General features: G+C 44.3%; 1 protein-coding gene across 1 annotated transcript in view; it reads right to left on the bottom strand.

Annotated features, from left to right (window-relative positions):
* ISM1 (isthmin 1) overlaps window positions 1–27,220 on the bottom strand; it is a 74,319-nt gene that overhangs the window by 8,716 nt on the left and 38,383 nt on the right. The window contains exons 2-3 of the mRNA XM_030310106.1: window positions 18,190–18,429; window positions 8,741–9,005 (exon numbers count right to left, since the gene is read on the bottom strand). Of these exons, the coding sequence (XP_030165966.1) occupies window positions 8,741–9,005; window positions 18,190–18,429 (505 nt within the window). The remainder of the gene's footprint in view (window positions 1–8,740; window positions 9,006–18,189; window positions 18,430–27,220) is intronic.

Below are 27,220 nucleotides of genomic sequence, written 5' to 3'. Positions count from 1 at the left end.
CCCGGTCAGTGCTTATTGAGAATGCCTGCATTTGTAGAGTATGGGATCATGGAATACTATGGTAGGTAGTTTTCAAAGAGGGCCAACATCAGTCCTTTCCCTCCTATTACATACGAGACAGAGAGAGAGAGAGAGAGAGAGAGAGAGAGAGAGAGATTGAGAGTGTTTATTTCCCCTTCTTTAAAATCTGAGCTGACTTTGGCCTTAAGAGGGCCTGGCAGCTTCTAACTTTTGCTCTAGGCAATCTGGTCACTGTGAAAGAAACTGAGGCTAAACTTGTGAGTTGTGGGACACCGCATGGAGATGGAGGAGGCACATGAGGGGCTGCGAGGCACACACACATGAGTGAAGCCTTGTTGAACCTTCCAGCCCTTCCCAGTGGACAGAGGAACACAGTGGATGCTTAGGAGCACACCAACTGCCTAGTGGGGCCCTGCATGAACTCCTGAGCCACAGAATCATGATAAATAATAAACTGCTGTTTTTTTGTTTGTGTTTTGTTTAAAATTTTTATTTTAGAGAGAGTGAGAGTGCAAGTGGGGGAGAAGGGCAGAGGGAGAGAGAGAGAGAAAGAGAGGGAAAATCTTAAGCAGGCTCCATGCTCAGCTCAGAGTCTGATATGGGGCTTGATCTCATTACCCTGGGATCATGACCTGAGTCGAAATCAAGAGTTGGATGATCAACTGACTGAGCCACCCAGGCACCCCTAAAACCATTGTTGTTTTGGGATGGTTTGTTATATAGCAGTAGATAACTGCTACATAAAGGTAGAGATAGAAATGATCCTTTGAGTTCATCACTCGATATCTATCCAATGAATATTTATTGAGCCCCTATTATATGCCAGGCATAATTCTAGTTATGTGGGAAATATCATTAAATAAAACTTTCAAAGATTTTTTTCCTGGTGGAACTAATATTTTAGTAAGAAGAGTCAGACAATAATCAATAAAAAATGAGTAAGTTATACAGTGTATTAGAAGTCAATAAATGATAAGGAAAAAAGGAGTAGACCAAACTGGGGGGTGGGGGTGCTGAGAATGTGAGTGGTGTGAGGAAAGCTGGTATGTTATCAAGATGAAGTTCCTCTTTTAAAAGTAAAGAAACCAAGTCCTGGAGGGACTGGGGAACTTACCCAACGTCATAAGGGTAACAGAGAGGAAAGCTTGGGCCCTAGTGCTAAGCCCTCGGTCTGCACAGCATGATCCCCTCTGAAGCATCTGCACTCTGTAATACTTTCTCCTGGTTTGTCCAGATCTTCCTACGGCCGTGGGGCTGCCGCCAATGCCAAACTTGGAGCTACAGGCATGTGCTTTGCAGGGAAGGGGCCCTCTCTGTTCATAACAGGTCGCGGTGATTGTTATGATGTAGGCCCATCAGGAATGTAGTCCACACATGTTTCTACCTGCAGGATGGGCCCTGTGCCAGCCTCCCAGGCTGCTGTTTGCATGGCATCCACTCTGAACACTCCTCAGGCAAACACAGGGCCGCCGAGTCTCGTCAGCCCATTAAACGGAGTTGGGGAGGGGGGTGTCGTTCATGGTTGTGTCCTCTTCCCTAACCCAGAGCAGAGAGTTTGCCCACACCTTGCCTGCCCCAAGGGCCCCCATCCATTTCTTCTCTCTCCCCGAAAAGGAATCTTTTTGTATTTTGGTTATCTTCTAAGAAATGGTTTTCCAGCAACACGGCCGAACAGGTGTTTGAAACTACTGTCTCGTGTGAAGGAGTTGGGCCCATTTCCCCAGTGTCAGCCTCTCCATCTCTCTTATCTCTTACTAGGCATCAACAGTAGAATTAGAGAGACAAGTTGCTTCCAGAGGGCGAAACCACCTCAGTAAGGGTGGTTGCTGCTCCCTCCGAGACCTCTGTGGCCTGGTATCTCTTGGTAATCTCCCCCTGAGAACACCAGAGCAATCATGAGATCACACTCTGGTCAGTGGGAACATCCAGGTGCAGTGGGTTATAGGCACACACTAACACACTGAACCACATCCGACACGTACCACCAAGACCAGATTTGTTGAAGGGAACAACGACAACAAAAGTCACAAGTAAAGGTCGTAATGCCATTAGACTCATAAAGGGGACAGTGGGCAAGTCAGAGAAAGCTTACTAAATCAGATAAGTAGAGTTTATGTCATGTATATGCTAGGTACATAATCCAGTGATGCCAAGTGGTGTAGCTGTTTTGCTCAGCCGAAGCAATGGGACCTCAACCATCTAGATCTCCTACAGCCTTTCCTTCCTGTTGCAGTAAAATGGAGAGACATTTTGGAAAATATCTTTGACCTTTAAGATTCTAACATTAAACCCGCCATGAGGCTTATATTGGAATCTTTGCACAAGGTAATTTCTGGTCTTGGTTTCTTGGATCTAAATTATTGAATGTTAATACTGTGTTGGATATGTGAAAAATGACTTCCATCATTCCTTTCCCCATATCTGCCCTTCGGTTACTCTCTTCTCCTGCCCACCCCAGCCTGGGCCATGTGACTTGCTTTGGCCAATGGGAAAATAGCAAACATGATGCAAACAGAGGCAGGAAAAGTGTTCGTGGATTAGGGTTTGCTCTCTCGACACAGAGAACTCTTCCATCACTATGTGAAGAGCCTGGGCTGGCAACCTGGGGGGTGAGGGACCAGTTAGAGAGGCCCCAGCCACCCCAGCATGCCCAGCTATTCAGCTGGGGCCCCATCATTGAGTAAAGCCATCCTAGACTATCCAGCCCCAGCCAAGCCAGCCCAGAGCTGAATGACAATTCAGGCAAAGTTCAGACTCTTTTCTTTTTTTCTTTTTTTTAAATGTTTATTTTTGAGAGACACAGAGAGGCAGAGAGAGAGCATGAGCAGAGGAGGGGCAGAGAGAGAGGGAGATAGAGAATCCCAAGTAGGTCCCATGCTGTCAGCACTGAGCTGGATATGGGGCTTTGAACTCATGACCTGAACCCAAACCAAGAGTTGGACGCTTAACCGACTGAGCCACCCAGACACCCCAAAACTGTAGATTCTTTTTTTCAACGTTTATTTATTTTTGGGACAGAGAGAGACAGAGCATGAACGGGCGAGGGGCAGAGAGAGAGGGAGACACAGAATCGGAAACAGGCTCCAGGCTCTGAGCCATCAGCCCAGAGCCCGACGCGGGGCTCGAACTCACGGACCGCGAGATCGTGACCTGGCTGAAGTCGGACGCTTAACCGACTGCGCCACCCAGGCGCCCCCAAAACTGTAGATTCTTAAGAAAGAACCCATTTGTTCTTTTAAGACACTAAATTTAGGGGGTGGTTTCTTAAGCAGCAAAAGTTACCTGTTACAAATACACCATAAAATTCTCCCTAAAATATGCTCTCTAGATGGCTAGCAGAGTCTGGAACAATGAAGGGTTTATTATCCCAATAAGTGGCTCTCTTCATGTTATTATTATTTTTTTGTTTTTTTTTAAAGCATAAAGAGAAAGAGAGAGAAAAAATGAGCAGGGGAGGGCCAGAGAGAAAGGGGGACAGGGGATCTGACACAGGCTCTGTGCTGATAGCAAAGAGCCTGACATGGGTCTCGAACTCAGGAGCTGAGTTCAGATCATGACCTGATCTGAAGTCAGACAACCAACTGAGCCACAAAAGCGCCTCTTCATGTTTTTATTTTAAATGCTCACAAAGCCACTGATTTTTCCAATTTTTCAAAACATGGTCCCCCAAATCAGAAACAGGAAAGCTCCATACCCATGTGGCTAATCATTTCTATTAGGTTAGCAATGAAATGAAGCCACCTCCTAGGGCAAAGCGTGTATGTCCACTCACCACCCTGCAGGCTCCATAGCATACTGTCCCAGATAAATGTCCCAGCAAAGACCCTCCTTTTGGGTAATCTCTATTTGTTTAATGCATGCAAAGGACAGAAAGCTTTGAGGGCAGTATTCCTTTCTGCTATAGCAAAACAAGCCTGTTGTCATGTGCTCACCTGCCAGGGAGCATCGCTCAGAGCAGAAAATGAATATGAACAACAGTAACCACTAAGATGACAACAATGACAGTAAAAGACAGTCCCTGTGACATCAAAGAGTTCAATGAAGGAAGAAAACAATCCACAGGGTACTGGGCTGAGAGCTGGGTCTCAATCATGTCATTTGAAATTTTAAAGTAGTGATTAAGCAGTTTCAGGTCACTAGAGTTCTGTGGGACAGTTACAGTGTCTGGGCAACTGGAGTGATTTGGGTCTTGACTTGGTCATTGGCAAGCCTCCACCACTAATCCTAGATGAGAGTGGCTACCAATTATTGAGGGCCTGCTTTAACCAGCTTCTCTGTCTAAATACACTGATTAAACTCCTATAATAATCCTGTAAGGTAGGTAGAAACTTCCTCCTTTTATGGATAAAGAAACTGAGGCTCAGAGAGGTTAAGGGTCTTGCCTAAGGACACACAGCTCAAGCCTGGCAGATCTGGGATTAGATGTGAGGTCTCTGTGGCAGCATGCTGTTCTATATCCTGGTACTCCTGCAGCTTTAATTCTGGCCCATGTTGGCCTCTCTTTTTTAAGACACCCACTTATGTGGCCATAATTCAACATTACAAAGAAAAAGCCTTGACAAAAATCACTGTGAAATCTATTAAAATAGGACCATGACCAGTCAGAGAATTGCAAAGAACTGAGTCCCAACCCAGGTTTACAGTAAGCGATGCCTATCTGATTTCATTATATGGTTGATTCAGAACAATTTTGGCAATGGTATTCTACTATTTGACAGAAAAATATTTACTCGGATTCTTTCTTGGTCCTTGATGATACCTTAAGTGTCTACACAGAAGGTATTTAAAATGCAGCATCTCAAATTGAGTTCAAAATTGAGCCAACCCGTGGTCACATCATATGTTTCCACAATCGCAACTTAGGTATAACTGACTCCCATTGTGTATTTTGGAATTTATTCTAAAGATGCCATTAAATTCTATTTTTTTTACACCAACATTTTTTTGAAGAACTCTCTGGCCACAAACATTTAAGTTATTACGAAAGATGCTCCCTTCAAAAATCCGAGATCAACTTCCGCCACAAAGGCCGGTTCCTGTGGTGACTTTCACACATACTTAGGCACAGTGAGTCTTGCTGCTTTGCCACCGCAGGAACCTCGCCATCCTGGGCCATGTGTTCATTCCCTCTGTCCTTCACCACATACATCACAGGGATAAATACTTAGACATTGTTTAGTAGTATCTTATTGATTGAAATAAAGAGCATTCAGCTCATCCGATGCTGTGTGGAATTCTGGAAATCACACATTCCTTGGGAGCCCGTTGGGGAAGTAAGTAATCGTTCATTCATTCTGCATGCTACTGAGCATTTACAACATGCTCAGAGTCTTGCTAGTCAAAGTGTGGTCTGAGCACTGTCAGCTTCATCTATGGCATCAGACGCTGCATTTTAAAAGACCCCAGGTTAGGGGTGCCTGAGTGCCTGAGTCAGTTAAGTGTCCGACTTCAGCTGAGGTCATGATCTCATGGTTAGTGGGTTCAAGCCCCATATCGGGCTCTGTGTTGACAGCTCAGGGCCTGGAGCCTGCTTTGGATTCTGTTATCTCCCTCTCTCTCTGCCCCTCCCCTGCTTGTGTTCTGTTCTCTCTCTCTCTCTCTTTCTCTCAAAAACAAACAAACAAACAAACATTAAAAAAAAAAGACCTCCAGACTATTTGTGTGGACGCTGAAACCCAAGAAGCACTCCCTTAGGGATATTTTAAGGGACGAGATTTTCTTTATAAAGTAGCAATCCTGATATCTGCTCTAAGGATGAGGAAGTTACCAAGAGATAGTTCAAACCCATGAAAGATGGGGGTTTCCCATGGCCCAGGGATGCTGTGAGATCCAGATGTGGGATACTGCACAGGTATTCTAGGCCTAGAGAGCTGGGGTGAAGGTGACAGAGGCAACCACAGGAACTGTCCTAGTAGAAGCAAATTCTATCCTCAAGATTGAAATGGACGATGCTCTTAATGTTCATGAATTTGGTAGAGTGTATTCTGTAAGAGCTTTAGATGCAAAAGTTGTTTCTAGTGGTGGTCTTCAACTTCGATGAGCATGAGAATCACCTGCTGACCTTGGCTGAGAAAAGAAAGACACAAAAAAGCAAAGAAGACCAACTCCAGGTCTCACTCCTGGACACTCTACTTCAGCAGAAGGACAGCAGCATCTCTCAAATGAGGCTGCACACCGGAGTCACTCATGGAGCTTTGAAAAACTAATGCTTGGGCCTCAACCTGAGAGATCCCAATATAACTGGTCTGAAGACAAGTCTCGGCATCGACTTTAAAAAATTGCTGGGGTGAGTATAATGAGCAACCAAGGCTGAGAACCATTGCTCTGGGATAGTGGTGCTCAATGTACCAGAACCTCCGGAAGGCCTGTTCAAACACAGATTTTGGGGACCCCACCCCAGAGTGTCTTATTCAATAGGCCTGGGGTTGGGGCCTGAAGATCTGCATTCCCATCACAGTCTCAGGTGATGTTGATGCAGCCGATTTGGGGTTTACACTTTGAGGAATGTTGGTATAGAGAGAGATGGGGCTGGACCAGGATTGGCATTTTATTTTCATTTTTTTTTATGGGTATTTTTGAGAGAGACAGAGTGTGAGCAGGGAAGGGGCAGAGAGAGAGGGGAAGACACAGAATCTGAAACAGGTCCCAGGCTCCTAGCTGTCAGCACAGAGCCCAACATGGGGCTTGAACTCTGAAAGGCGAGATCATGACCTGAGACAAAGTCAGGCACCAAACCGATTGAGCCACCCAGGTGCCCCAAGGATTGGCATTTTTAAACATGCAACCAAGGGATTCTGATGTGGAGGGTCTGAGCTCCATTCTTTGAAACAATGTTCTGTATGTGCTGAGCAAACAGCTTAAGCCAAAAACCAGTGGTGACATGTCAGACTGGCACCCAGGGATCCTCTGTGTTTCTCTTGCTCAACACCATGGGACTTTTCCCCCCATTTATATCTTCTAATCTAAGCATCTATTTCTATTGTCCTAAAGGATGTGCTATGTTTTATTCCCTAGAGAGGCAGAATAACACAATGGTTAAGAGAACAGATGCTGGACTCGAACCACCTGAGATGAATCCTAGGTCTTGACCCTTCAAGTCAAATTGTTTAACTTCTCTAGCCTTCAGTTTTTCCATCTGTAAAATGGGGTATCGGCCTCAAATTGCTGATTAAATAAGCTAATATATGTGAGATGCCATGAAGTGGGACTGGTGCATGGGGAGTGCTATAAAACGTTGATGATTATTCCCAGTCCTTTCTCTTAGAAACAGATAAATTGGACTTCTTCCAGAAAAGGGGGAAGGTTTGAGAAGCCTCCTGGCTGGCAAGAATATGGGAGTTCTCTTTCTGCTACCCTAGTATTTGATGTGTATCTCTACCATGGCACTGTTTTCCTCTCTCACTTAACTTTTCTCCCTTATCCACAGACGGTGAGATCCTCATTAGGGAAGACCCATGTCTTTCTAACTTTTGGATTCCCAGAGCCTAGCATGGTGGCAGACATAATGCATGATCTTCAGAAAAGGTCTTCCTGCTTTGGAAGTTGCCTGCTATCATCTATTAGCAGCAGAAATGACTCTCCAATATACAACTGGTCTTCCTACTGAGAAATGGAGGTAAGGGTGAGAAGGCAATGGTGTGAGACAAATCATCCCCATTGTATAGCATTTGTTCCTAAGGCTGCGGATGGTGAAGCCACAAGAACACTGTCACGATGGGTGAATTTGTAAGATATCAGATATTCTCATAACATGAGGCAGACTGCCTGATTCCCCACAAAGCCTTGCCAGGTCTGTTTCATTTCCTCTTTTTGCACACATGAGATGTGTTTCCCAGCTTTCCTTGAATCTATGTGGGCCATATGACTACGTGTCACCAACAGAATGTGGTGTGGTGGTGTGCTAAGCAGATGTGATGTGTATCATCTCCAGGCTGAGGGGTTAAGATCATGGGTGCCTTTTCTAGGCTCCCCCTGTGCCCTTGGCTGCCAGCCAAGGAGCATAACTCAGGTCCTGATGGTTTGCCGAGCTCCAACATGGAAGAAGCCTGGATCCATGAATGACTGAGTGGAGCTGAGTTTCCCCCACTGTCTCCCACTCCGACTCAAGTGAACCATGATTTTTATTATTTAAATCACTGAATTTGTAAGTTGTTTGTTACCTCACTTCTCCTACTCTAAAAACATGGGAAACTAGAAATCCCAACTTGGGGTCTTCACATTTATTCGTGGGGGAGCCTTACTTTGACAACCTGTGAAGCACATGTTCATGTGGATTCCCAAGGGCTGCTCCACTGCCAATGTCAAACATAACATGGTTGCCTGGTCAACAGAGGCAACTGGACACATCTCTTTTTACTAAATTGATTTTTAGTATGAATTTTTCAGTAAAATATGCAAGGAAGTTAATTTGGTGCTATCTTCACTTTTAGAAATAAAACTTTTTTGGGAAAAAAAGCAGAATGTCAAAGATCCGTAACTAAAAAAAAAAAAAAAAAAAAAAAAATTCTCTCCTAGGATAATTGGTATGATTTAAAAATTATAGGCTTTCCAGAAAAATGTGGCTGCTGGTGCCTCCTTGGGGCTTCTGTGGAACAAAGTCTTTATGAAGACCAAAAACCACATACTGTAAACTGGGTTTTGCTTGGCTCCGTGTCCATTAGGCCTCATCATCCTCATTTATTCTCCCCATCAATTTTAGATCGCTGGGTGGTAAACTCACCATATTCTGGCTGGTCTTTGGTTTCAAAAGTCCGGTGGCCTGGGGCTGGACGGTCCCACCCCCTGGGGGGGTTGAGGAAGTTGCTGTCGTCTGAGGTACTGTCGTACTTATAGTCTTGGTCCCCGCTGTTGGCCCTCGTCAGGGACAAGGACCTCTGCCACCAGGCCCTCCAGTCAGGGGACGGGACTGACCAGCTGGGCTTATTCTCTGGATGCTGATCTTTATCTGCTTCAGAGTCAGGACCATCCACCACCTCTATGGTGACCTGAAGAATTCAGAACAGGGCAGAGTCAATGAGAAGTTGATAGTCTCCAAACTAGGTACCCTCAGAAGAAAGTCTAAGAGAGTAGAGGGAAATGATGGCTGTGTCCCTCATGGAGGAAAGCTGAGACCACATGGCGATACAGAATGGAAAACACCCAGGAATGGCCCAAATGAACCACATGACCAGACAGAACTGATGTACATGGGCTTCAGGTTGTGAGGAGACAGTTCATCACTAGGGTTCCTGATTTTCTGATGACTACATTGCTGGGAAGTCTTTAATTCAAGAAGTAAACATGTACTATATGTGTTTCTAAGGTGACACAAGAATAATTATAAGAAAGCCAAACACTTCTTGAGTACTAAATCTGTAACCAGGCACTGTTTTACGTGTTCTACATATATTAATTTATTTAATCCTCATAATAACCGAATAAAGTTGGTACTACTGATTGGCCCCTATGGTTGACTGTCTGAAAAGATGGCCTCAGCAATTCATCCCATCTTTGTATTAAGAAGTGGAGGTTATTTCCTCTCCCTTTTATTCTGGCCCAGTCTTGTGACTCACTTTGTTCAGTAGAATATGGTAGGAGTGACGCTGTGACAAGCCTCATGAGGTCTTGCAGCTTCCATTTTCATTCTCTTGGAATGTTCCTACCACTAGGTAAGGAAGCCTTACACATAGTGAAGAGAGAGGCCACTTAGCAGAGAGCTGAGGTACTTCAGCCAATGGCCAGCTCCAGGGCCCCAGTCATGTGAGTAAGGCCATCTTGGATGCTCCAGCCCAGTTGGGTTACCACAGTCAATACCATGTGGACCAGAGACAAGCTCTTTTGGTTGAGCCCTGTTCAAATTCCTAACCCACAGGACTGTGGCCAATCCAGGATCATCGCTTCAAGCTGTTAAATTTTGGTTGCTAGACAGCAACAGGTTAGCTTTTTGCAGAGAAGTTAACAACTTGCTGAAGGTCACACAGTGAGAGTGGCAGATGCAAACTGTCTAGCCCTAAAGCCCATGCTCTCAACAACTTTGTGACACTGACTCTCAAAAGGTAATAGAAGTACTGTCCCCTCATGCAAATAGGGGGGCAAGAAGGCCACAGAGGCTGGTGGGGACTGGCCACCACAGGTTGTGTAGAGGTGTGAGCACAAGGTCCTCAAGAGCCACAGTTGTGACTTTCACCCATCCCACATCCAGACTCTGTGTGCACTCCTCAACTGACCCTGAGGGTCAGAGCAGATAATCCCAGAGCCAAGGTTAGAACTTGCTCTTGGATGTACAGAGCCTAGTTTTGAAGTCACGGGGCTGGAAGAATGCAGTTTCTTGGCTCTGAGAGACAATCAACGTAGAGAAACTTGTTTAAAAAAATATAATAAAAGACTCATTGGGTTCCTTTGGCCATCACATAGCCCTTGCAACACCCCCTGGATGAGTTGTGTGCAAATGAATCAGAAACATGTGCTCCGAGTAATCAGCGCAAGATGTACTGGGCAGATGCGTTTCCAGTTTTGCCCTAACTCGACATCTGAGAGAGTTGCTGGGATGCTCTGCCAAATTGCACCAGGGTGTGCCCATCTCTGAGACAAACAGCCCCTTCCTTGTGTACTAGGAATGGGGAGGTTTGAATTCTACTCACTTTGACATTCCAAGGAGGTTGCCCAGCCTATGGTAGGCCTGGGCTATGGCCTTGTGTGGTCCAGACACAAGGTCAAGGGTATGACCATCAGTCCCAGAGTATCCTCGGGCTACAGGAAGCCAAGTGAATCTTTTTCTGGTGTGGGATACCTAGAAGGGCATCATTGGCTTTATTCCATGCCACCATCATCTCCAGCCTGGTAAGCATCTCTTGCATATTAATAAATAATTATGGAATGTTTAGTAGTCTTCCAGAAGGGAAAAAAGGGAAGAGAAGAACAGGAATACCTCATACATCTTATATCACTGCTGTTTGTTGCAAAGGCTGGTTGCTGGAGAGTGACTGGGACCCACATGCAGCCCTGGGAGGACAGGTGCCCCTGGAATGCACAGCTGGGTGGTGCAGAACTGAGCCAGGTAGTGACAGGGCAATGCTGAGCCTTCAGAGACATAACCTTTCTCTTCTGCAGTCTCGTTCCCCTCTGCCTACAGACTGAACGACTGAGCCGCAACAATCATCTGTAAGGCTATTAAGGGTCTCAGAGGGGAGAAGCTGCCAAGAGCCAGGCAAGCCTGCAATTATGGTAATGAAATCAGTCTCTGGGTAGAAGATAAGGGGGAACGTGCCCAACGGTTTTGGTATTCCATTTGTATTCAGACTGGAGTCGAAGGGATTGCCTAAGCAGACGTGCCCTGCAATTTCTCCAAGCTGGGAATAAAAACAATTTCATGTTTTAAGCTATTACCGTCAATACGATTTTTCCCCCCAAACTGTTGCTCAGGTCCAAACAAAATAGATTTGTTGCCTGGCCAGGCAATAAGTAGCAAAATACGAATTTACTCCAAAAACCATATCGATGACTGAATCTTAACAGCTTAGAGGTTTCTTTTTCCCCTTTAGTTTCTGGCCACAGCCCCAACTGAATTAAAAACAAAACAAAACAAACAAAAAAACAAAAACACACATAAATCTTAAACCCACCCTTCCCTGCAGTTAATAATGTGGAAATCTCATACTGATATCAGAAGAAGAAATCTAATCTTGAACCTGAAATTTTATAGGCATCCAATTAAAGAAACTTAATGAGCATGATCAGTGGCTTCTTGGATGGCAGAGATTAGTTTTATATTTCCTGTTGCTCTCATTCTTATTTACATGTTATTCAGCATCAAAGATGTGTGGATAAAGATGCCTTAAACAATAATCAATGTGACAGGCTGAAGATGTGGGAGTATAGCAGATTTCCAAGCCAAAAAAGATGCTAGACCTTACTATCTTTTCTGTTCCTTAATATGCATAATTGATGTGCTTTAGTATATTTATTTTTTCTGGACTTTTCCACACCATGAATCAAGACAGTACAAGAAAGAGAACTCTTTTAAAAGACCCAAGTCAGGGGCGCCTGGGTGGCGCAGTCGGTTAAGCATCCGACTTCAGCCAGGTCATGATCTCGCGGTCCGTGAGTTCGAGCCCCGCGTCGGGCTCTGGGCTGATGGCTCAGAGCCTGGAGCCTGTTTCTGATTCTGTGTCTCCCTCTCTCTCTGCCCCTCCCCCGTTCATGCTCTGTCTCTCTCTGTCCCAAAAAAAAATAAAAAAAAATAAAAAAAAAAAAATAAAAGACCCAAGTCCAACTTCTGGCAGGAACTTGTCAGCTCCAAAAAAAAAAAAAAAAAAAAAAAAAAAAAAAAAAGTCCGAAATAAGTGTCGATTTGGGGAATTCTGTCCAAAATTGGGAAGTGAGGATAAGATCCTATGAAGTGCTACCAGCTTCTTTCCTTCTCTTGATAGTTATTTGTTAGAAACAAACTCTTTACAGTAACTTGCTCTGAAAAACACTTTTCATAGAGAAACTAACACATTTCTCAGTCTATTGGTTAATAAACTAATGACTCTGCGAATACATAAGCTTTGACCTCTCAACTCGGGAGAATCTTCTAGAATCTTTTAACTCAGTCCTCTAGGCCTGGAGACCTCTGGTGATTAGGCAGGTGTGGGTTGGTATTTCCCAGACAGGAAAATGAACCCTGTATGGTGAAGTGATTTCCTGAAGAGCACAGAGCATCCAGACAAGGAAATAATCTCCAGTGAAGAGTTAGGTCCCAGATTACGCTCTCCCTCCTTCCATGACAAATGCAGCAGAAAGAACACAAAATGGACTAAGGAAGTATATAATCTCTGCCTCTCAGACTCACCGATGCTCCAAAACACAACTATAGTAACCCAGCAGTTACCAGTAACTGTGGTTAGTACTTTGAGGTTTGCAGTGTGCTTGCCCAAACATTATTGCTTGTTCTTCACTAGTTAGATCTGAATTTCAGGCACAGAAACTGGATTGGAGAATTCAAGTTCCTGAGGGGAACAGCAACATGCAGAGCTGGTCTCAAAACTAGTTCTTATGATTCCCAGTTATTTTTTTTTTTAAGTTTATCTATTTATTTTCAGAGAGAGAGAGAGAGAGAAAGAAAGAGAGAAAATGCAAGTGGGGGAGGGGAAGAAGGAGAGGGAGAGAGAGAAACCCAAGCAGAATCTGTGCTGTCAGTGCAGAGCCCTATGTGGGGCTTGATCTCACAAACTGTGAAATCATGACCTGGGCTGAAATCAAGAGCCAGACTTAACCAACAGAGCCACCCAGATGCCCCTGATTCCCAGTTATTTTATACATGTTTCCTCTGTCATCTTAATCCACTATCATCACCAACCTGAATCTACCCATTTGGGGACACTTACCATATACCTGTCTCTGTGTTAAGTGTTTCATGTGGATGATCTCATTTAATTCCCACAACAAACCTTCTTTTGTTCAGTATTGTACTACAGAGGTACTCATGGGTAATATTATCACCCTCATTTTATAGATAAGGACACTGAGGCATAGAGAGGTCAAGTCACCTGCATGAAACCACAGAGACCAAGCCTGGTAGATTCAAGGGTGATGCCTGATCCAATGCAGCTCAGTGCTCTGGACAACATGCTCCCATGAGAATCTTAACAATATAGGCTTGTCCACATAGCTGTGTGGGCCCATGTCTTGGGCACAGAATTTCTTGTTTCTTCCTCAGTCAGACCTGCCGTTCCAAAAGTATTTTAGAGGAAAAGGAGGAGGGGAAATCACAAGTCATAGCCCTGCCCAACTCATCTGGTTGTATCTTGTGGCACTCAAGAGGCCTATGACCATGTAAATAAGTCTGTGAAAGTAAAAAAAAAAAGAACTTTGGGTGACTATTTTAAGCCTCCCTCAATTGGAAAAAAGAAATAAGTATATTGGTTGAAACTAATACTAATTTCGGCTTGATCCAGAAAAGAGAAGTATTTGTTTGTGAATAGCTACTATGGTAATGAAGTGATGCAGTAAGACTAGTAATGAGTTTATTTTAGAGACTTTTTGTCTTTGCTATCTGACCATCAGCTGCAGACCAAAAAACCCAGCCAACAATACTAAAGTTCAAGTCTAACTTGTCCTGGGGGAATTTCCTTTCTTTCTGAATGATTTATTTATTTATTTTTAACAAAACCCAACTTCTAGAATTGTTTCAAATTTAATATGGAGATTGTGTTCAGGAGTTTGAGGCTCTTCATTTCTAATTCGTACATTGTTGTCTTTTCTTTTTCCCACTCACTTCCACAGCCCTAAACCAGTCTCACCTGGCTTGGAGGGGTGGGGTGGAGGTGGGGTGAAAAAAGCTCCAAAAATCCAGGCTTTTTAAAGGATTTCCCTTCCTAAAAGTTAAGAGGTCCAAGATGGATGTGACAGGCTTGCACAGGCTCAGCAATATCACTTTGCAAAGGTGTGGGCTATTTGGCAAGAGGGACAGCAGACCCTAGTCCTGGAGCGTGGGAAACTCTTCCAGACACTGGATGGATTGGGGGGGGTGCTGTTCAGAGAGAGGGGTATCACATTCCTGTTCAGCTCCCCGGCTTCAGAGCAGGACAGCTAGGTGTGGGGGTGAAGGGCAGGTTGCTAGGGGAGAGGGGAAGACAAGGCCAGGGGCCCTAGCAGCGGAAGCTGACCCACTGATGCGCCCTTCACCTTCTTCACTCTCCTCCCCAGAGAGACAAAATGCTTTGACGGCCTGGGTGATCAGTGGGGCTGTCTGCTTGGCTGAACCGCCTCGTGTCAAATCAGTGCATTTCAACAAAAGGGCAGTGCTCTAAGGAAGGGGCAAGGGCTGCCAGCACAGAAACCATCACCCCCTTTTAGAAAGCACCTCATTTTTAAAGGACCACCAGGGCACTGGTTTACTCAAGTGCAGTGGTGCATGGGGCTGCAGGGGATGGCGCTGTGTGTGTCTGTGTGTGTGAGAGTGTGTGTGAGCATGCGTGCTAGTGTACTCACATGCAGACCTAGGATGGGGCGCTCAGGGATGGCAGCTGCTTCGTTCTTTCTTTGAAATCTTTCTGAGTGACCCTTGTGGTCTTCCAGAAAGAAGAGGCCAGAAACATGGCTCAATTTTCTTTTCTGTCAGGCCAACAGGTCATCAGATCAACAAAACATAGGCTGCTCACCCCTTTCTACTGCCTGAGGAAGGCTAACAGACACGGGGATTGCACAAAGCAGAAGTGGAGTGGCCCATTCAGGCAGTGGACAGAAAAGTGGTAGTAGCTTAATCTTCATGGGCTTTGGACTCTACAAGTATCTGGGCTACAGTACCATTAAATTTTTAATTCATTCTGCCCATAACCCTGATATTTGCAGCTTTGGGGAGACCTATGTTCTTGGGAGTTACGGTGATCTTTGCTGTCCAAAGGGCAACTCAGAAAGGTATGAGGTCCTGAAAGAGCAGCCCTGGCCTCTTTCCACTCTGTGCTCTAAAGCATCCCTTTCAGAAGCAGCACCTGGAGGAGAACTTTTTGTTCTTGAGCTGGGGTGGTGGTAAGACAGAGTGAAAACAAAGCACTGATTGTTTCTATCCACCTGTTGTAAGTCTATGTAAACAGGTGGCTTGGGGTCTGAGAGGACACAAGAACAAATAATTTCCATCTCTGCTGTGATTCCTTTCTGACAGTGCACAGGGAAGCTGCATTTTATGAAAGTGCCAGAAGCTTTGCCAGAATCTGGTGTTTGGCCTTTTCATAACTCACCTCCATTTATTCTTTGCTCCTTGGTTCATTCTAGTTCTCTCCACATCCACCAACTCCAGCAGCCCCTCACCTCAGGAAGCTAAGTGGAACTGTTCCAGAGCATTCTCTCCTTCCCATCCAGCCAAACAACACAGTTGAGGATGATTTAAAATGAATTGTAACCTTGGGTGTTCTATTGACCTCATGCACAGATCCATCATGCACTTCGCGGTTGCCCTGTGCTTCTTTTTGAAAAAGTAATCTGGGTTTCCCAGGTCTAAGGATCTCAACCACTATTCTTCCCTGACATTTAGGTTCATGTTTTAAAAAGGCCCAAGTGAGGTCTGGGGATTTCCAGACCGATGGATTTATCTGGGAGAGAAGGAGGGGGGAACTTGAAAGTGTTGCCCCAAATTTGGTTCTTAGGTAGAGCCCCATGCACTTAGCAACCTTCCAGTGAGAGGACGCTCTCCCTGTAGCCTTCAGTTCGCCTGCATCTGGGTCTTTTCTTGTAGGCTTACCTAAGAAACTCTTAAATCTATTACATTAATAGCTCAATCCTCAGCATTCAGCCCTATAGTACATTTCCCACCTCTGGGGGAATAAAAAGGTGAGCCACAACAAACCTAAAATTGTTTGGAGCATGGCCTAAGCTCCCCTGGAGTGAAGGTAGTCTGGTCCTGAAACCATAAATTCTATAAAAAAGGAAGAAATCACTTCCTGTAGAGGAAGTCCTGATGGGGAGCACTGTCGAGCAACAGTAAGGAGATGTCTGCACCTTTTTTGCCAATCTGCACCTCCCTCAAGAAGATCCTCTGTTCTTTAGCAGAGAGCCATGCAGCCACTTCCTGGAGAGAGAGGAGTGGAGCAAAAGGCCTGTTTTTCTAATTAATCAATTAGAACAATACAAGACTCATCGGAAATGTTAAGAGGTGCATGATGTGATTTCTGTGTATGAGTTGTCAAAGAATACCTCCAAAGCATTGTTCACTTCTAGACCCTCAACATTATCCTGCCCCATTTCTTCCCATCTATGCAGACCTGTTCACAATGGAACATAGCATTTTTTTTCTCTCTCGCCTCTGTCTCCATGATCCCTTTGGCACTGTCTTAAGTGGTAGCTGCGACCTTCATATGCATGTCATTTCCTGGAGGGAGAAGGTCTTACATTTCTTAATTTCCCATAACCTAACACAGCACTTTATACACAGTAGGGGCTGGTCAACTTTCTAACAGAGGTGTATTCTCCGTGACATTTCTTAGCCATTATGACACTGGTATGATGAGCAAAACAACTCTGACCAAGGAAATCTGATCTAAAGTGGTGTCATGCACAGAATGTTAGTTAATTAAGGATCAATAGCTATGAGGTCAAGTTCAGGAACTTTCTGCCATGTAAGCTAATTGGAATTTGAAGCAGAAAGGAAGAATACAAAAATGCTGCCCTTCCCCCAAATGAAAAGAATTGAGAACAAAGCTTAAAAGTATGGAAGCAGGCAAATGAGGACAGGAGCTACAACAGGGACTAGGTTGCCAGGGGTGGGTGAGCCTTCCTTGGTTATCATGGCTACCATTTTTGGGAAGACACAGAAGGAATTACAAGCAAAATTCAAAATTAGGAGTTTGTCTATGAAACATGGATTTGTAGGGTGAGTACTTCTGGGAGCCCAAGAGTCTACATTTGAGCTGCAACCACTGTTTACTAGACATATGACCTTGGGCAAACCAAATAGGAACTTACTGAGTACCTGTTGCATTATTGATAATGGAAAATGATGTGTGCTTCAGCTCCTTCATGAGAGTGTTGGAAGAGTCAAATCATATCAACATTTGCTTTGTAAAGCATTCTATTTCAGTGTAGATGAGTTATTTTTAATCCCAGGTACCCTTTTCCCTAACCTGCCATTCTCTTCAGCTTCTTCCCATCCCATCTTAGCGGTACTGATTCATCTCTCTCCCAGGAACTTCTGTTCTCCCCTCCCTTTCTTTTATCCATTTTTTAAAATCAGTCATTTACATTTTAGAGCAACTGAAGTGTTGTCACCTCCTGAGGGGGTTGCTGGTGTCCAAGGCAAGCTAAGAGGCATTTGTGAGAGGGCCTTCCTGAGTACTTTTGAAATCCTACTATGATTTGTTTAGTGCAACCACGTGTTAGATGGGCCGTTTTCTAGAGCTACCATATTTCATCAATTTCAGGGCATCTTATTTTGTTCTGTTTTTACAATTCAACAGCTCTGAAATCAGGATGTATTGTAGTCATTGGTGTTTTCTTTTTTTTAGTGGTTCATGAAATAATGGTTCCTCTCACAATCAAGGGTGTTACACAGATGAAATACAACACTGTTCTCATAGAGATAAAATGATTGTAAATAGGATTCATTAGGGGTTAAGGAGGAAAACGAGGTAAGGCAGTGGTTGCTTTGGAATCAGGTCAGGACACAAAGAGACAGATTGTTTCATTTTCTTCCACCTTTCAACCCTCTAGCATTACCTGGATATTTGGATTCTGCCCATTTATATCAGCTTTGGAAAGATCTGGAAAGTTTGGTAGATCAAGGAGAAAAGATCTGGGGCCATCTCTTTGTAGGGAAGGGTGCCCAGCGTCTTGCCGGAATCGCTGTCTGGGGAAGGGTTGGTGTGCAGCCTGGTGGTCCAGATGCTCCCCTGGTGCTTCTTTGGAGAGAGAAAAGCTGGTTTCTGATGTAGAGTCAGTTTCCACGTGGAGGTTATTCTAAAACAAACAGACAAGCAAATGAATAAATGAATATGAGGCACATGATTTAAAAATACCAGCCTTAACAGTCCATTAAGTTCCGGAGCAAAGACAATTCCAGTGGCTGGAATTAAACCAGGATGGCATTTCCAGCTCATTTTCATTCCCCCTGGTTTATCTACTCCATCTTCAAAACGCCCAATCATCAAGAAACATTTCCCAGGCTGCTACCTGGGAATTTTCTGAAGGCTAATGAGTTATGGACTATATATTCCATTAAAGCACATCAACACAAAAGTGCTATTTTGAAGGAGAAGAGGTATTCATTCAGAACTGCAATCAAATTATGGTTTCTTTCTCACAGCTTCAATTAATTAACCATTCTGGCATTAGTTATAGCCCCGGTGTCCAGAGCTCATTTCGTCCGTGCAGGCCATGCAACAAAAGATCCGACCAAACTGTATAAAATACTTGAGTCAAATCATTGAATATATCCATCCATTGATCCATCCATCGATCCATCTCTCCACCCATCCACCTATGCGTTTCCCCAACCTATCCATCCATGCAACCATGTATCCATCCATCCAGTCAACAAGTGTCAACCACATGCTAGGCACAGGAGATAGAGCCATGAACAAGACATAGGCCCTATTCTTTTAATGTGTACAACTACTATGACAGATCAGATCAGAGGGTGGTGACTGGTAAGAAGGAAGAAGAACATGATAGTGGCCAGGGACAACATTCGATGGGTTTCTGGAGAAAACCTCCTTGGGAAGGTGAGACTTGAACACCTGCAACAATCTGGGGAAGGAACATTCTCAAAGAGGAAACAGTAAGTAAGACAGTCCTGAGCTGGGGATGAACTTGGCCCATGTGAGAGACAGAAAGAAGGCCAATGAGGCTGGTATGGAGTGAGGGAGGGAAGATGGCATGCGATGAGGAGGAAGAGACAGGGATAGAAAAAGAAAAGTGACAAGAAGGCATTTTGAAATTTAATGCCTTTATTCTGCAAAGAAAAGTGCAAGTCTGTTGTTTCTCTCAGCTAGTAAAAAAATGTCTCTATTTACTTGTCTTTTGGGGGAAATTTTTCTAGTGATTGAAGGGTGTAAAAGTTGTTGGACTTCTTTCCTAAACCAGCCCTTCTTCTCCTCTCATTCTCCCTGGACTTCTCACTGGAGGTTTCCTCCATCCCATCAGGGATGGCATTTTCATGTTTACTGGTGAAGGGAGATGTAGAGATAGAATTTCACCAGCGTTTGGGTCAGTGGTTAATGCTTTTGTTATTCTTGGGCATGTTCTGGGGTTTTGGAGTGTATATTCCAGCACACTGTCTCCACACGCACTCCCTGCCCCCACCGCAGTGCCTTTGACCCAGCCAAAGGGTTACATCTGGTATCAAAACACTCCTGACTCTGAGTACCAAAGGTCAAGAATGGCCAGGGGATGGAACACATGCAGCAGATAAATATCTTCTTAGAGAGCTAACCTGAGGGAATGGATTTTTCCTGTATCTCTTTAAACAGGAATGGGTCTGAGGAATAAACTTGCTGGTGCAGGGACCACCTTTGTGAATGTTCCAAGAGGCCAAGCGCAATTCTGAGACAGCCTGTCTTCTGTCTCCTTAAAACCTGCAGTTATAGAGTTACAGAGCGGGGAAGCTGGCTGCTCCTCATCATGTTTTTGCTTGCCCTCCCTTTTTGCTCAAGAAATGTGGCCAAGGGCTGTGTCTTTGTTCACCTTTCCAGCCACCTCTCTGCCATGGTTTTTGTCTCCTGGCACATCCTTGCAAAGGGAGTTGCCCTGGCATACTCAAGCATTGCTCAGTGCAATGAGGGCCAAATGTATTATGCTGAGACTGAGCCCAGCACATGGAGAGAGGGGGTGGGGGAGGGGAGGGGAAGGGAGGGAAGGGGAGAGAGAGAGAGAGAGAGAGAGAGAGAGAGAGAGAGAGAGAAGCATGCTAAGTCTTCCCTCAATATGAGTTCTCTATCATTGTTCCCTTGCTCTTCTTCCGGGATCCCCAACCCTAAAACTTCTGCAACAGTGTTAGGGAACACAGTTGGATTCTCATGGAGAATTTCTTGCAGCGGATTTGTGAGTATAAGTCTCAGAGGGGACCAAGATTTGCTTGCCAATTGCTTCCAGAATCACTTGAGAATCCAGCCCTAACTTCGTTGTAGTTACTGGGACATACTGCTTAACTGGGTTAAAAATGGAGCTCTCTTTCCTTTACCCTGTGATGAAGTACACTTTCTACTCCTAAAACTCACATTTTAGAGGAAGAGATAGGAAAGGCTGTTTGGCATTTTGCTTAGACGGCTGAAAAACCAAGGACTGAATCTGAATGGTTTCTTGCTCTGAGTCTGGAATTTTCTTGGTAGGAGATACACCACCACAGAGTGATCCTGGTTTAGCCACGAACCAAGAAACCCATTAAACATTCTATGGCTCAATGATCCTCCATGTAAAACAGTCCCATGCTGTCCCAGCAGGATGGTTAAGACAACTCAGTTGGGTTGTTGTCTACACATGAGAAAAAAAGAGAAGTTTAGAGTTAGGGCAATCGACTGGCCAGCTCAGGCCACAAGCTCCTCTGCCGGGAATAGATTGGGGCTAGAGTATGTTTTGGCTTGAGTTCTGCACACAATTGTGGCATTTCTCCATCTTTTCCCGATCCCCCTGCCCACCCCCCAAACAAGTTCAGTGTTTGTAAAGCATTTGGAAGGTTGTAAGTAATAAAGAAACACCAATCACAATCTCCGAATATCTGAATTATCCTTGTGTCTTTATCAAAACATATTTAACTGGAAACCTTGGCTCCCTGCAATGGGCAAGCTCCCAAATTTCCAGAAACTGGAAGCCCTGGGGAAGGTTGTCTTACAACACCTCCTATAAAATGAAACTCCACTCTATTGAATCAATAACAAGATTTGGGAGTAGCCATTATTTTGGAAATCTAGATTTTTGCATCTGGGGTAGGAGGCAGCAGACAGGATCTGCCAGCAGTGTAGGAGAAAGCCTTTTCTTCCTCTTGTCTTAGGAGCACACTGCACATCTTCCTTGCAGAGGCTCCACCAGAGGTCTGGGTTGATTGCCATCACTCCATCTATAACAATGAGCTCACCCACTGAGTGTCCCCTTAAGTTATTCTAGCAAAGTGAAGATTCTCAGGAAGGGTGGATCTCAAAATAAAGATGTTAAATAGTTTGTTTTACTCAGAAAAGCAAACACCTTTTTGTGAAGGTATTAGCTTGGGAAAGTCCAGGAACTGAGAAAGGAAAATGTCACCATACTTTCCAAGGCGCTGCGGGATTCATTTTGCCTAAACTCACATGACATGAAGAGGTCTGCTTAGTTTGAGAAAATATTTCTTTACCCACAATGTGTCTTTGAGCTGATCTTCAATCAGTGTTGCCATTCCAATAGCATTGTTCTCTCTGAAACTGTAATTTAAGAGCTGGGATTACCAATAAAAAGAGGAACAGAAGAACTAATGCTATTATATGGTTCATACACATTCACTGTTCAACAGCTGAGGCAGGTGATCTATAGCAGCCAAATTATATAGCTTCTGCTTGACATTCCTCATCTTTGTGCATAGCTCCTGTCCCTCTGTTATTTTATAATGATTCTTACCTAAAATAGAAAACAAAGTAATCATAAAATGTTAACACTGATAAAATAATAAAATGGGAGCCATGTATTTTGCCTCAGAGAGCAGTATTGTGGCAAATATTGCAATTTGCCTAATTCTATCTACCTATATCTATATCATCTATATATATATCTATATATGTATCTATATATGTGTCTATATCTGTATCTATATCTATAAATATATGGGTTTTTTCAGTATTTGTTTCAGGCGGCAATGTTCCTGGATAAAACTATGTTTCCCAGCATCCACTAGAAGTAACTGTGTGATACAGTTCTACCCAATGAGGTGTAAGTGGAAGGTGCTGGATGAGACTGCTGAGTGGGAGGCAGTCAGTTTACCATTTGCTTTTCTCTGTTCTCCTTTCTCTTGCCTAGAATGTGGACACAAGTGCTTTGAGTAAAATGAGGCTGCTGGCAGGCATGAAGTCGAAGGCTAGTCTCTAAAGTTGGGTGAATGGGCTTTCAACAATAGCCAAGTTATGAAAAGAGCCTAAATGTCCATCAATGATGAATGGATAAAGAAGATGTGGTTTATATATACAATGGAACACTACTTGGCAATGAGAAAGAATGAGATTGTGCCATTTGCAGCAATGTGGATGGAACTGGAAGGTAGTATGCTAAGTGAAATAAGTCAGTCGGAGAAGACAGATATCATATGTTTTCACTCACATGTGGAACTTGAGAAACTTAACAGAAGACCATGGTGGAAGGGAAGGGGAAAAAATAGTTATAAACAGAGAAGGAGGAAGGCAAACCACATGAGATTCTTGGATACAGAGAACAAACTGAGGGTTGATAGGAGGTGGGGGAGAGGGGAAAATGGGTGATGGACATTGATGAGGGCACTTGTTGGGATGAGCACTGGGTGTTATATGTGAGCGATGAACCACAGGAATCTACCCCCCAAAACCAAGACTACACTGTATACACTGTATGTTAGCCAATTTGACAATAAATTATATTAAAAAAAATAATAAAGGTGGCTGAATGGAAAGATAGGGGAGCCTGGGTCCCTGAAGGCATGGTAGAGCCATCATACCAGTCCTGGATTGGTGGCCTCTGAACTTCTTTTACCACTACCATGAGCATTAATGTTGACATTGACAATGCTGCAGCACCGGTAACAATGTTCCCTGTTGTGACTCTAATTTTAGAGCTGTGACTACCAATGAGAAGGGAACAGCCCAGTTCAGTTAAGTGACTCGAAGTTGGGCACTCTGTTCTGTGCAACTGAACACCATCCCCAGTTGATAGAGGTACCGACAGGGCATTTAGTGAGTCATCATGGTGAACTTCACAGTGGCAGCCAGGCTACTGATACCAGCTAACTTTCCTAATAGCCTATTCCAAATCTGCCATCCATACCCGTCTCCACACATTTATAGAATCTGCTCATTGTCTCAGCATCTATATATTAAATTTCTCAAACGTATTACTCACTGTGTAATGTAATATTTCCTTCAATTTGTCCTAAAGTCCTATCATTAAATTTTAAGGAATTTGTCCTCAATAAAAGAAACCAGAGCTCCCTGGGCAAATGGCTGATTCCAGAGTTTGGGCCAGGAAGTATAGGTGAGTTTGGGATACTTTGATGTGGCAGAAAATGAGGAAGCTTTTAGTGGTTAATAGTGTCCTCTCTGGGGCGCCTGGGTGGCTCAGTCGGTTGAGCATCTGACTTCGGCTCAGGTCATGTTGTGACTTTTCCACCAGGCCACCGCTTCCCTGGTGGCATTTTCTGGGTCATTTGGAGGCTTCTAAAGCTATGTGGTTCTGGGATCTCCTCCCTCCTCCCTGCTCTTAGCAGATGATCCTCAGTGCCCCTGGGAAAGATGAACAGAGGAGAAAAAAGTCTCTCATCGGTAGATTGGGGACAGTTTCTAAGATGCTAAGCCCAGACACTTTCTTATTTGTGTCCTTTCTTCCCAGGACATCACTGGCCCAACCACTGTTTCCAGCCACTGCCTGGCCAGAGCTGCTCATTCTGGCCATCCTTGTGACCAAGGTGGGTTGCCACAGCCACATCAAGGTCAAAGTGGTCACAATGTTTAGAGTTTCCAGCTGGACATTTGGCACAGGTAGAGGGAGAGGTTCTTTGGAGAGGATAGGGTGGTAAGCTCAAGGGGAGGCAATCAAGGTGTGGAAATGAGTGGTGGGTCCACCTTTGGAAAAAGCATGCTAAGCATCATTGTCCCAATCTGCAAATAGCCACCTGCCCTATTCTGCAAACACCCACCAAAGGCTGGTATGTGAATAAAAGGGCTTATCTGACCATTTCCAGAACCTCCAGAAGAGGCACAAACTGGTGGCTGGCTAAGAGAGTTTTAGTGTCTTATTTATTTATTTATTATTTATTTATTTTTTAAAAGGCTGTGGTAACTATTCCCAGATTAACACAACCAGGCAGACTTCTTAGAGGCAGACGGGATGGCAAATTTCTGGAGGGCAATGAACAAGTATATCTGCAATCGCGAAGCCCACACCCTCCAATTCCACGAGCTCAGGGGGCACCCAATAAGTACTAGTTGATGATAATGATGGCTACGGGCCTAGTTAGATTTCATTTTAATTAGGCTCAGGCTACAGGCCTCATTACCCCTAATGGGGCTTTTATGTGGGATTCTAAAGAAAAAAAAAAAACAATCTAGGAATCTTCTATTGAAGATATTAAAGAAGATATTATTAGCAATGCTTTTGGTCTCATAGACTTTGAACAACAAACAACAGAGATTATAATTAATGTCACTGCAGCCTCTCTCCTTAAAACATACTAACAATATAGCTAATTAGCAATATGTCCTCATTTGGGGCTGGACATCTGCATATTATTATCGACAATGCTTGTTTCCTTTTTCCAGATTAAAGGAAGCCATGCTGCACCCAGGCATATGGCCATTCTCCTTTCACATTAAAACACTCCGTTTTTCTTCTACCCACGATAAACACACTCAGAGCTTTATCTGTGCTAGGCATCGATTTTTGTCTGGAACACTTCCACGCATCTAAAAATAAGTTCAAGAATGCCATTGGTGGTATTTCAAAGGGAAGAGCAAAATTTCCCTGTTTGGGAGATGAAAGAATGAAAGGGCACCCTGATTATCTTTACACATGATCGGAGAGCAGGCGCTTCTAGGAAGAGAAAACCAGAATAAACAAAATGAGTTTCAGGCAGTAAAATCGGCTATCTCAAGGGGGTGCACTTGCTCGTGGGGCTCAGGAAGATAAGCACAGAGACCATTATAGCCATGGCAGCAGGGGGTGATGGAGGCTTGTCCTGTGAACTACTGGAAAGAAGTAACCAGGACCCATGGGGAGAACCCTACACTGGTGAATATATGGAGGACAGGGCTGGCCACCCTCTGTTCTCTCTCTGTTCAGTGTGTGATGGCAATCACGCACCTTCAGCCAGCAGGAACAGAGAGAATATCAACAGCTTTATTTTACAGCAACCATGAAAATGCCAATTCCTGGCAGAGGGGAAATGGCTAGAGATATGCTTCCATCTTTGCTGTGGAAGCTTGAAGACAACCCTGGGAACTAGTGACATGGGCACATCATGTTTCAAGAACGCAGGAGTGTTGCATCTTGGTTGGGAATGGAGGCTTCTGTTGAAAGCCTGACTAATAGCTGAGGAATCTTTTGTTACAGTGGCAGAATGTATCACAAGAATGTTTATTTTAGGGCTTGGGAATGACCCTGCTTATGATCCCAGGCGAGGCTTTAGAAGACATGAAGAATGGTCAACTGGCTGCACTTGAGCAGGGAGCTGGCTCCATGGGGAAGGGGCCACTACTGTGGGCCACCCACCCCTGTGATTCTTTCTTAATTGAAGGCTCTGGGGGCTGGCTGACAAAATGGAAGTCAACACCCCACTGGCTTGTCTCAGATACTTCTGTAAACAGCTTTGATCTTGAAAATGTGCATGTTATTGGTGATTTTTCAAGTTGTGCTTTCTCCACTGCTGGCAAAGAAAACAGAATGGGAACTATCCAGGGCCCATTTCCTTTATGTCCTGTTAAGCTAAAGAATGAACAGAAATGAAATACAAATTTTTCTTTCAAGTCTAAGAAAACATGTAAGAAGCAAGGGGAGGAAGCCAATTTGGCCAACAAAACAAAACAAAACAAAACAAACAAAACAAAACAAAACAAAACAAAAAAAACCTTCACCCATCATCTAAAACATCTCTGCAAATGTAGGGGATGGAGAAATTGTATTTTCCAAAACCCTTCTCAGGGGGAATGGTGGACCTGCCTAGAAGGCACACTTTGGTAAGTCCCTTTTGGTGTGAGACAAACCCTCCTCAAGAGTAAGCTCAGGGGAGGTTTTTGTCTGCTGAGAGGGCTGTCTGAATCTCAAGGCTGTAAAGAACAGGCCAGTGGTGGCCACCAGGGGGCCCTTGGGCCACTTGGAACTTGGCCTCCCCTCCATGTCAAATTTTGAGCAAAATACTTAATGAGTCTGGATTACTGAGGGTTTTTCAAGTTGTGCTTTCTCCATTTGTAGTAAAGAAGGAGTGGCAACTATCCAAGACCCATCTTCCAGGACCCAATTTGAAGAAGCACCAAATTGTTAATGTGCCTAAATGGCCCAACTATCTAAGCCAGCCCTTGACAAGAGAGGGCTGGTGTCAAACAGGACAAGGAGTCCCAGGAGGCTAACATCTCTGCAGGGATTCAGTGTCTCCCCACATGAAATGGGGGGAGGCTCCCAAGACCCAGGTCAATGCTGGTGTTCTGCTGTTGACAGAACTAAAGAGCACTGGAGGGCAGAGTTCAGCGGCTGACCTGGGCGTGGGGGTGACCCTGGAGACCCTTGCCCAGTTTATTATTTTAATCACGAAGATGGACTTCTCTCAACACTCAAAGTCAAGATCCTTCCTTGAAACCTACCACAAATCTCTGCTCCAAGTACCTCTAAAATAGATTTTATTAATTAAAAAAATTTTTTTAATGTTTATTTATTTTTGAGAGACAGGGAGAGATAGAGCATGAGTGGGGGAGGAGCAGAGAGAGAGGGAGACACAGAATCTGAAGCAGGCTCCAGGCTCTGAGCTGTCAGCAAAGAGCCCGATGCAGGGCTCAAACCCACAGACCGCGAGATCATGACCTGAGCTGAAGTCAGATGCTTAACCGACTGAGCCACC

This window comes from Lynx canadensis, chromosome A3, assembly GCF_007474595.2.
Source record: "Lynx canadensis isolate LIC74 chromosome A3, mLynCan4.pri.v2, whole genome shotgun sequence".
NCBI lineage: Eukaryota > Metazoa > Chordata > Mammalia > Carnivora > Felidae > Lynx > Lynx canadensis.
The sequence above is the reverse complement of the archived record's forward strand: the minus strand, read 5'-3'. Positions and strand labels throughout refer to the sequence as shown.